This window comes from Podarcis pityusensis, assembly GCF_964106645.2.
Source record: "Podarcis pityusensis genome assembly, chromosome: 15".
NCBI classification, from domain to species: domain Eukaryota; kingdom Metazoa; phylum Chordata; class Lepidosauria; order Squamata; family Lacertidae; genus Podarcis; species Podarcis pityusensis.
Genome location: NC_138040.1, coordinates 12,118,719 through 12,129,925, shown reverse-complemented (window position 1 = coordinate 12,129,925; position 11,207 = coordinate 12,118,719). Strand labels below are relative to the sequence as shown.

Genomic DNA, 11,207 nt, shown 5'->3' with positions numbered 1-11,207 from the left:
CCGCGTCATCTTGAGCTCTGGCAAGCCTCAGCTCCTCCCACTTGAAGCTGTCCAATCCACGCCTTCCTCATGCTGCGAGGGGCGCTCGCTGCCTTGGCTCTGGGCTGGGCAGCCGCCTGGCTTTGGGGTCGGGGGTTCGATCCCCGCTCGTGGCTGTGGCCGGACCGTGATGCTGAGCTGGTCCTGAGCGCCGACGATCTGAGCCGCTACACTGGGGCGGAGGAGAGCGCTGGGCTTTACCTAGCTGTGCTGGGGCAGGTCTTTGATGTGCAACGAGGACGCAAGCATTATGGGCCAGGGGGCGCTTACAGCTTCTTTTCAGGTACCTGTTTAAGCCCCCTCTTATAACATCCCCCCAAAAAACCCCCAAATATTTAAAAAACAAAACAAAAAAAAACCCCCAAATATTTTACAGGTTGGTATGTTGAGCGTAGTCAGGCATGGCCAAACTTGGCCCTCCAGCTGTTTGGGGACTACAATTCCCATCATCCCTGACCACTGGTCCTGTTAGCTAGGGATGATGGGAGTTGTAGTCCCAAAATAGCTGGAGGGCCAAGTTTGGCCATGCCTGAGCATAGTCATCTCTGCTCCTTTTGCATATTGGAAGGTCTGTTGGGTGTTGGACATGCAAATAGGTGTGTGCAGTTAGACTGGACTTTGTTACTCATCAGCATAGCTCAGTTGGTTAGAGTGCGGTGCTAAGAATGCCAAGGTCACATGTTTGATCCCCGTATGGATAACTGCATATTCCTGCATTGCAGGGGGTTGGACTAGATGATCCACAGGGTCCCTTCCAACTCTACAATTCTATGATTTATGTCCCTCACCCTTCCTCCCCAAGGAGCCCAGGGCAGCAAACAGACCTGCAATTTGAAAAAGGAAAGCAAAGCAAAACCAGTTAAAACCAATTACAGTAAAAGCCATTCTTCCACCCTCTATGATCATGGGTTTGCCAAGAACAGTATTCTCTGGTCATCAAATGCCTGGGCAAACAGGCATATTTTCAGATACCTCTTGAAAGTTAATAATGACGGAGACAGAGAATGGAGGCCTTTTGTGGACTATTAAAAAATGTATATATATTACAGTCAAATGAAATCATGGGCAGGATTTGAGATAAAAGCGGGGGGGGGAGATAAAACAATTGTAATAGAGAATTTTTTTACGATAGTAGAAAGAGATTGAATAAGAACACTGTGGAGATGAAGGTGGGAAGTCACCTTATGAAAAAATGTATTTCATTTGAAGGTTATTGTGCAAATGGTTGAAAAAAAAATTTTTTCACACATAATGATGATGATGATGGAGACAGGTGGACCTCACAAGGGAGGGCATTCCAGAGACATCTCTTCCAAATTCCTGCCACATCTTGTGGGCTGGTCCTGTAATAATTTCCTTTTTTTACCATTTCACTGTTAGAATAATGATGATTAAAACATTTGCAATGTTCTTTTGCCAGGAAAAGATGCCTCTAGAGCTTTTGCGTCGGGCGACTTCACCCCAGCAGGACTGGTGGATGACATTTCGGGACTATCACCGTTACAAATGCTGGCCATCCAGAACTGGCTCTCCTTCTACAGCAAGAATTATGTGCTTATTGGTATGTGATCAGTTGGCAGCATTGAGGGAATCACCAGCCCCATTTTGGTTCCTATCCTCGCTCACCATTCTAACAGTAGCAGCAACATGTGTGTCAGAGTGAACAGCAGTGTGTGTGTGTGTGTGTGTGTGTGTGTGGTGGATTAAGACCATTATCGTTATTTTTCCTTCCCTGTTCATAAAATGCACAGGCAAATAAATGCATCAAGTGGAGGTTCCTCCATGTCTGTAAAAATAATGGAATCATGTAATACAGCCCAAAAAGAATTACTTTTGCATTGGACCAGGCTCAGTTGAAACTTGTGTGTCAGTTTCTCAAGTATTATTATTATTACTTGTTAAACTTATTAGTCACCTGTTACCCAATTGGGGAGAAAAATACAGAAATACATTGCAGTGGTGTCCAAACTTTTTTTAAAGAGGGCCAGATTTGATGAAGCGAAGGGCCGTGAGGGCCGACCAAAGTTGTTGAGTTTTTTTTAGGGTTGAAGTTGTTGAGGTTTTTTTTAGGATTTTACCTCAGGAAATAAACTGCCACAGGGGCAAGATTAAACTGACCAGTGGGCCGGATTAGGCCCCCAAAACGGACTTTGAATATGCCTGCATTATAGCATAGAATAGGGGGGTGGGAATCATATTGATCACATTAATATTCCATATAACTTATTTTCTGGAGGGGGAACTTGCTTACATGATGATGATGATGATGTACCAGGTGCCTATAGTTACTTCCCAAAAGTCTCGCCAGGCCCTGTGCCACCAACACTGATATTAAATATTATAAATATCACTGTGCCGATAATAAATATGATGACTGATAATTAATTGAGCTGTGACTGTACCCTTACAGGCAACCAGTTGGGGTCTGAAACCCTCTTTAATGTGGGGTATTCAGGATAGCAGATATGCCCCTTGGGCCTTCAAGTTGCCTCTTCTCCCAGGCCTTTAGCTAATTATAAAATTTACGGTCTTTTAAACTGTGTGTGGGGGTTTTGATTGTTTTTGTTTGTTTACTACGGTGTGTATTTTTGTGTTTCTATCTTGTAAACCACCCTGTGGTCCTTGGATGAATGACAGTATAGAAATTTAATAAATAAATAGCCACTCCACACGTTTAATGCACTATGGTTCTGAGAGTTGTTAGGAGAGACCCCTTCCTCCCCATACAAAACTGCAGTCCCCCGTTTCCTGGGAAGAGGAATTGACTGTTAAACCACTCTAAAAATGGTAGCTCTGTGAGGAAAAACGGTTGTGTGTGTGTGTGTGTGTGTCCTAACACCTCTTGGCACATTTAACAAACTACAGCTCCCAGAATTCTATTGTGGGGGGAGGAAGCTGTGACTGCTAAAATGGGATAAGAGTACTTTAAATGCATGTTGTGGATGTGGCCTAGATAGTGGAACCTTCTAAGCTTGGATTTCATATAATCATAGAATTGTAGAAGTGGAAGGGACCACGAGGGCCATCTGCAATGCAGGAATCTTTTGATTTGGAAGATCTGTTATGACCCCTGGCAAGGGGAAGGACTATAAGTTGGGGGAGAGGCTGGTGAGTTGCTTTGATGGAGCTGCTTTATGGAGGGGCGTGGGATGATGGTGTTTTCTTTCCGTTCTTGGAACAGGCAAAGTGGCTGGGAGGTTCTATGATGAGGATGGATCGCCCACGGAGGCTCTAGCGCAGGCCCAAGCTCTCATCGAGGAAGGGCAGCGGATGCAGACCCGGGAGAACGAGAGAAAAAAGCGGTTTCCGCCGTGCAATTCGGAATGGAGTTCGACCGGGGGAAGTCGGGTCTGGTGTTCAAAGCAGAGGTACGGTTTGGGAAGGGTGACAAAATGGCGGCTGGCTGAGTCTGTGGTGACTCACCAGAGACGTAGTTCTGGGACCTAGAAAATGTTTTGTTTTTCGATACATACATTCATACATACACGTAACGTAACAAAATATAACAGCCAAATCAAAAGGGGATATATAGAACTGAACATAGCAAGACGAATTTCCATACCAAAATCAAGCATAACAGATCAATATTACAATGTTCCAAGTATCATAAATGGATTTACATTATCCCGGATCTTATTGCTGCATTACATTATAAACAGACCATTTCTCCATTTCTTGATGTCCATCTTTCTCTGGTTTTGACCATATAGCTAGGCTTTAACCATGCATACTAAGTTCCACATTTTAGTTGTCCATTCTTTAATGGAGGTTGTCATTTCCCCTCCAGTTTTGACAAATAACAACTCTGGCAGCAGTCAAGAGATGTAGTATTAATTCCCTGTCCTCTTTTAGTACAGTTTCTTTAATGTATCCAAATGGTAGCAGATCTGTAGTCAAGTCAAATGGTAGCAGATCTGTTATTACTTCCAGTTTTGTTTCTACGTGGTTTCAATTTTTTTTTTTTATAGTTAATTTACTCTTCAACTATTATGTTTTTAGCTTTCTGTGTATTTTATCCGTACTTGCTTTAATTTTGGTGAGCTGCCTTGAGTCTCATTTCTGGGGGAAAGGCAAAAATAAATAAGTAATTTGCTGCTCCCGTGTATTTGCAGCGGTGGAGTTAACAGAGACTGGAACGGAGTCCCGAGGAAGCTGTACGAGCCCGGCTCCAGTCACAGCCAGTGCGTCTGTGTGAATACAGAGGGGTTGCCTTCTGAGCAGTCACAGTCCACCCAGATGAGTGACAGAGGTGACCTGGACAACCCTAACCTGCGAGAGTATGAAGGGTGCCACCCGCTGGCTGACTGGTGTGCTTTAAAAGACTGAACCATCTCTCTCTCCTCTTTTTCTCTCTCTCTCTCTCACACCCACACACATACCTTACTTGTGGTTGGGCACGACGTTTGCAAATTATCAGCAAAGCAGAATTCAGCATTGTACTCCGAAATGGCTTTGTAAACTGTGGTTTGGTGAAACTGTGGCTATTACTGTGTCTGCTGAAACTGCTGCTGAATGTTGAGCAGGAAAGCGGCTCTAAACCAGTGTCTGCTTGGTGAGATGATGAAGTCATGGTGCAGGTTCTAACCCCACACAGAGATTTCCCCCTTCTTTCCCCCACCCCCAACCTCTTTAGCAAAATTTAACTGCTCATCTCTAATGATTTGAACCACTATCGAGCAGATAGTTTAGGGAAGTTTTTAATATTTAATGCTGTATTGTTTTTAACACTTGATTGGAAGCCGCCCAGAGTCACTGGGAAACTCAGCCAGATGGGCGGGGTATAAATAATAAATTATTATTATTATTATAAATTATTATAGAGCTTTCGATAAGCCCACTCTTTCCTTGCAGGGGAGCATAATTCGTATATCACAATAAACTCTGGTTTGTGTTAACCATAGTTTAGAAACTGAAGCTCAAGGATCATTTGCTGTCCTGTGCCATGCTGGAGGGCAGTGCAGATCAATTATGTACTTTTTAACCTCACACAAAAATAAGCAACCTACAGCACTATTAAATCCTTCCACCAGGTGGCATTTCTGCAACTAATGAACACATGCACACCATCAGATTCAATTAGGTTTCTTTATTACAAGAAATTACACAGGCATATAAATATTGAAAAAATACATCGCTTTACAAAGACTTGAGGAAACGTTGCAAAGCAATAATAAAAACCAGTGATTTCCCAAAGACTCATATCCTTTCTTAGCCAGCCCATCCAGACCCGTTACCTTCAACCATTATCCTCACATGCAAAAGGTGTTGGTTTACTGCAGTAACTCCAGGCAGCTTCCAGGAGGGACAAGGAGACTATAGTAGTGTCCATTCTAGAGTTGAGGGCTCTCAGTTCTCAGGACAGCAGTTGCAGTGGTCAGTTAACCTGTGGTGTGGGTAGGGGTGCTGTACCACTTCAGACAGATTTGGGCTTGTATGATAAGACTGCTGACCTATATACGAAAGAAAAATAAATCCCTGCACAGAGCAAGTGAGCAAGTTGGGAATAAGGCTAGGCTACAATTAACCTCCCTGCCTTACTAGGGCACTTTATTTTGTCTATGAAGGAGCATTCCCTTGCCTGCTCTCTGAAGTGAGTTCAGCAGACTGGTATAAAACCTCAACTGCTGTTTGTATGTTGGTCAGAGGAAGATTCCTCAATGTTCAGTTCGAAATGCATGCCTATTTCCCAGGCAACACTATTGCATTCTGTTACCCTTTTCCAAGACAAAAACTAGTCCTTGATTAATATCCTGCTAAATAAAGCAACTTGCTAGACAACAAAAATGTTAAGTTAGACCAAATCTCTACTTGTGAGATAGGTTTTAGAGAAGTGATGTTTCGGATGGTATCCTGAGCAGCAGCCCCATGGATTTTCTGCCTTCTAAAAAAGAAAGTAAGGTGTGAGTTGGCCTGCACAGGTGATCCCTGCTGGTTAAGGGTCAGGAGGCCAGCCTCATGACTAAGCGTGGCTGGGTTTGCCAAACAAGCACATTTCATTGGAATGTGGCAACAGATGACAATACAGGCAGCATCTAAGGCCCCATGAGCCTGGTTTGACCCAGACTCACATCAGGCCTGTAGGAAGGATGCAGCCCACTAGCTATCAGGAGCAGAGTGAACTTCCTGTCGTTGCTCATTTTACTTGTGCAAAAAACCTGGGAGAAAATGCATTTGGCCTAGTCGATGATGAGCTTTGCAAGATGAAAGCAGAGGAGTTCACAGAGACCTTCTAGAAGAAAGGAATGGTGGTTTGTTGCCCAAAACTGGGCCTCTTCCCCACCTCCCCATCCCCAATAGAAAGCCAGGGAGCACAGCAGCTGCAGCCAAGGGACTTTGACATAATTTCATCTTGTGTTGGCGACATCTCACAGTCATCTTTCAGCAACGTTAGTTGAGTTACTTTACAAAAAGGCAAGTTCCCCATGATCAGGCACCGGGCAATGGCTTCTACTGTTGCAGAATTTATTTTTTAAAGACAACTTGGAAGGGTACTGACCAAAAGTGAAGGGTTTTCCTTCTACTGAGTTCACAGTCACATTCAACACCTCTGCCTAAAATGCAGAACGGAAGGGAAAGGAGGACAGGGAAAACAGCCATGGGCTGATGTTGGGTACACGGAGCTAAGAACAGGCATTCTGCCTTCTGCATCCTCAATGCACACACTACCCAAGTTTGCTTTGGTCATTATGGATTGCTTTGGAAGGAGTTTGGATTTCCTGCATCTTGAGTTGCATCTTGTATTTTGCCTTCTCGAGATGGGAAGCTAAAAAGCCTTGTAGGTCTGAAAAATCAGCAAGTTGTCTAACAAAGAGGCAGCTATCACCAGAACACTAGAAATGTTTCTGGAGTGCCAGCCCCCCAAACCGTGCAGATACCCTCGAGTTTCAAACACCTGCTCTAGCTGGGGGGCTGGCATAGACCTACTGCTGGGAGTCGATTTGGAGCTCTCCTAGAACTCCTCAGCCCCAGCTGTATACAATCCTCACATTTTTGTTAATGCATCTTCAGAACACAAAACAGACATTTAACAGGGATCGTGTTTTTAAGTCCCAAGACAGGGAGTAACAGGCGGCCGGTAAGTCTTCCACAAGAACGGGTAATAAAAGTTCACCTCACTTGCTGAACTGGTAAATACAGATCAGAATTGCAAACTCAGAAGCCCCAGCAAAATCTTTAGGGTTCCATTTCACAGCAAGTCAACTGATCAAATGATAGTGCAAGCTACAGCAGAATGAGATTTGGTGGACGTTGGAATCCTCTCTGAAGATCCATTTCTCTCCCTGCAAGGGAGTTTGAAACAAGGAGGCTTAGGCTAGGAGAAATAATTCCTGCTGCAGCCTCTTCCAGCCAATTCACAGGCTATGGTGGATTTCTCCCCTGGTAACACAATCTTCGGGCCAGTCATGCAGACTCAGGCTTAAAAACTTTTATTAAAAGTGCTTTACAGTGATTAGTTTTGTGCAACCCGACGAAGTCCACCTAGAACCCAAAAATGCACTGCCATCCTGGAAACACCCCCATTCTCAATTTCCAGGCTGTGGGGCTGTGTGCACGGGCAGCTTTTGCAGTGGATCATTTGCTCAAATGCTAACAACCCAGAAGGGGCGCTACTCTGCTTTTTTGGGTTAGTCACACACATGATGCCAGTTCAGAGAAATGCCTGTGAATCTAGAAAGGGGAACTTTTAAGAGAGGATCGGATTCATGGTGCATGACCGAGCTCCATCGCCGGCACCTGTGCAGTGTTAAACTGGCCTTGGAGACACCATCCGACGTGTCAAGAGACCATTCCCAGGTGAAATGCTCCTGTCCCACTGCTTCTTTTTTCCTCCCCGGCGCTCCTCTGGAACAAGCCTTTTGTGAAAAGGGCACCCCTTCCTAAATGACTTATTCCTCAGGGGCAGAGAGACAAAGGCAGGTCAAGAAGGTGTTCAGACAGATTATTTTGGAGCAGAGGGCTGGGGGCAGGAAGGGGAGAGCAGAGACGAGCAGGAATTCTCCCCACAAAGTGATCTTGTGGAAAACACAGTAAACCCACACATAATTGAAGATGGTTGGAGTTCCAGTTCTTCCCCCGACAGAGGTCAGACGGGCTAACCCCATTTGAAATGTATTGTTTTTAGCATCAATCTTCATAGATTCCCCACACCAAAGTTGTCTTTTACTGCACATAGCCCAGGATTTTACTGAACATATAAAGCTGTTATTTCCTATAAAAAAGTAGCACTGTGGTTTTTCAGGTCTTTTTACACATGAACATATATAAGTAGGGGATGACACATTAGTATTCTAGAAGGGGGGGCAGAGGGGAAGAAAGAAAATGAGATCTGACGTTATAAATGATATTTTCCTCTCCCCCTTATATATATATATATATGTACACAGAATGAAAAAGTAGTAGTGGTTACTAAGGTTAAGAGACACACATCCCAACCGATTTGTTCTGGAGCAGCGACAGAAGACTTTGCCACGTCCACCTCCCAGGACGTTGTTGTGTTTCTAAGAAGGCAAAGAGCTTTACGTCTGAGCACGTGGGGCGTCTTCTTGCTTGCTGTATCAGAGTCGCACCCAAACAGCCTCTTCAGCGTCAGGGCCTGCTTTCGCAGGGACCCCCTTGTGCTCCTTTGGAAGAAGCGGACCCAATGGACAAAGTTAGCCGTCGTGGAGAAAATGTGTGTGTGTGTGTGTGTGTGTGTGTAAAAAAAGAAAACCAGTTAAGGCCAGGTGATATTGGCCTAGCATTGGACCTGAAGTGATCTCGGCGAGCGCAGCTTGGATGAAGAGCTCCTCAAGAGGGCCAAGTCACTAACAGCATCTTAAACGGAGAAGGCCTCGGGGGAAAAACCACAACAGGTGGGAACTCCGGGTGGTCAGCAGAGGTGCAGCTAGGACACGGCTGCCTTTGCGATCAGCTCCCACTGGATCATCACCCTCACATCAAGCTCTGTGCCACTGTCACCCCTGCCTTGTCCCACCCCATCCATCAAAGCAACTAGCCAAATCCAGATGCTCTGTGCTAGCTCCTACACTGTGTTTCCCAACGCCGAACTAGTCCAAACCGCTGGACCTTCCTTCCAACATCGCTGTAAACCAGCCTTTGCCCAACTGCTGCCCTTCGGATGATCTGGACTCGTGTTGGCTGGGGCTGATGGGAGCCCAGAACATCTGGCGGGCACCAGCTTGGCGAAAACTGCTGTAAACATATGACTATTTGCAAAGTTATCGATATGTGCTGAAAGGGCCAGCCAGCAGCTTTTCCTCCCTTCCAGGAGCCTTTAATTTGGTAACGAAGCTCGCTTTCTCTTTCTGTCTGTCTGTCCTCCTCCTGCTGCTGCCTATTTTTTAATCTTTATTTTTAACATGGAAGAGAGCAGATTGGGAAGGGAAGATATCAACGTTCTGACAGCACGGAAGCTGCCGTTGCAGCTCCTGTTCAAGCAGGAGAAAGTGTAAAGCTTCTGTCGTAAGGCCACACAAAGGAATTCTTCAGCAAATGCATTTAAACGACAAAACCCTGTTTTGAAGACAGCAGCTGCTTCTGGGAGGGAACACTCACTGTGCATAGCACAGTTGCCCATTTTAGGACAAAAGCCAGCAAGGGAACCAGAACCTTCTCTCCAGGAAGGTAACAAGAGGGGCTGGTCATCACACAGAGTTACCCAGGAATTTGTTAAGTGCTCACAATATTCAAACACCCACCCCTCCCGCACCCCACAGTGTGATTGGGCTTCGAAGCAGCCCTGCTCACAGCTCAGCAGCCATTTGCACAGGCCTGCTATGTTACATGATCCACAAATGCAAAATTTTCATTTTCTCTGCCCCGCGCCAGAGTAAGGAGAGGGCCTCTCACTCAGTTCACATTTGTTCTCGCACCAACTTTGCAAGAGTTCCAAGTTGTTCCCGATCCAGTTTTCTAGCGTTAACATTCGTACAAAACCCATTTATACTGGAATATAGTGTTTGCGTGGTCCCTTAAGTCAATCAGTTTCGGCCGTTAACAGGAAGACAAAATAGGTGCCCCACCCCCTGCAACCCACATCCCTGCGATAGGCGGTTTGCAAGGAGGAAGGAGGGGTGTGGCCTGGGAGTCACTCTCCTTTGCGCAAGGGAACTAGGAAACTCCGCCCAGAGTCAAGACGTCAAAGCAGATGTTGCAGACCCGGACAGGCTTGTTCAAGTCGAATTTGATGATGGGGATCTCCTTGGTTGAGCACTTGTGGCAGAGAAGGCGCCCGCAGTGCCGGCTGCGAGAGAGGAAAGAATAATTTCAGCCGTGCTCTTTTCTACCTAGCTGTGCTTAACAAGAAACCTCTCCTTTGCTTCCCAGTTTCTGAGGAAGTTTAGAAAGGGGGGGGGTTGCTGTGCCTTCAGGGGATCGTACCCCTTTGCCACCATTTATCAGGTGCTTGCTCTGAAGGCTGGCATTGTGTCCTGAGCCCCACCTAGCAGATAGACCCCCTGTCTGGACCCAAGACGACACAGTGCCAAAGGGAGCCATTTCTCTGAAGGGGAGGCCTCCTGCTGATTCATAAAGCATCTTGTGACCTGGGATGGGAACTGGGCTGCCCAGAATTTAAAAATCTGCGGTTCCTTCATCGAAAGCAGCTCTTCAGTTAATTACAGTGCTATCAACAGGGATGGGGGAACCTGGTGACTTCCAGGTTAAGACTCCCTACTCCCATCTGCCTCCCATGGCCAACAGTCAGAAACCATGAGAGTTGTAGACCAACAGCATTGGCATGGCCACAAGCTCCCCACCCTTGGCTTACCAAATCCCAAGAGGAGAAGGAAGGAGGGAAGAGCCCCTAAGAGCTCCAGAACTCTCCTTCCTTGGCCTTCCAACCTGCTTCAGGCACTTTGGTGGTGGTCCAAACCAGGATTAAAAGTTACAGAGTTAAGCTACCTGGCTAGGTAGCACATGCCCCAAATGGTCCATATTGAAAACACTCTCCCACTGCGTGCGGAGCTAGGATGATGGGGGGGGGGGACTATGGGGAGGATCCTGTGTTTTGGACCACAACGAAAGGCACACGGTCTTCATGTTTCTGTGCACAAGATCGCTAAAGCAAGCACGCTACTGTCTCATGCTGCATAGACCTCAGTGCTTCAGTGAAGAACTCTTTGTCCTTTCCACACTGCCCATGCCGTGCCCTTGCACAGCAGGTCTGT

The 11,207-nt window shown here is 46.0% G+C and overlaps 2 protein-coding genes across 2 annotated transcripts in view; one reads left to right on the top strand and one right to left on the bottom strand.

Moving 5' to 3' along the window:
- Positions 1-32: 32 nt before the first annotated feature.
- Positions 33-8,732, top strand: CYB5D2 (cytochrome b5 domain containing 2). The gene is made up of 4 exons (XM_080983222.1): positions 33-322; positions 1,460-1,600; positions 3,221-3,407; positions 4,152-8,732. Exons 1-4 carry the CDS (start codon positions 70-72, stop codon positions 4,363-4,365), a joined length of 795 nt encoding a protein of 264 aa, XP_080839348.1. The 5' UTR covers positions 33-69; the 3' UTR covers positions 4,366-8,732.
- The window catches only part of ANKFY1 (ankyrin repeat and FYVE domain containing 1), a 65,863-nt gene continuing 62,106 nt past the window's right edge, over positions 7,451-11,207 (bottom strand). The window contains exon 25 of the mRNA XM_080983311.1: positions 7,451-10,282. Coding sequence (XP_080839437.1) covers positions 10,150-10,282 — 133 coding nt within the window. The 3' untranslated portion in view covers positions 7,451-10,149. The remainder of the gene's footprint in view (positions 10,283-11,207) is intronic.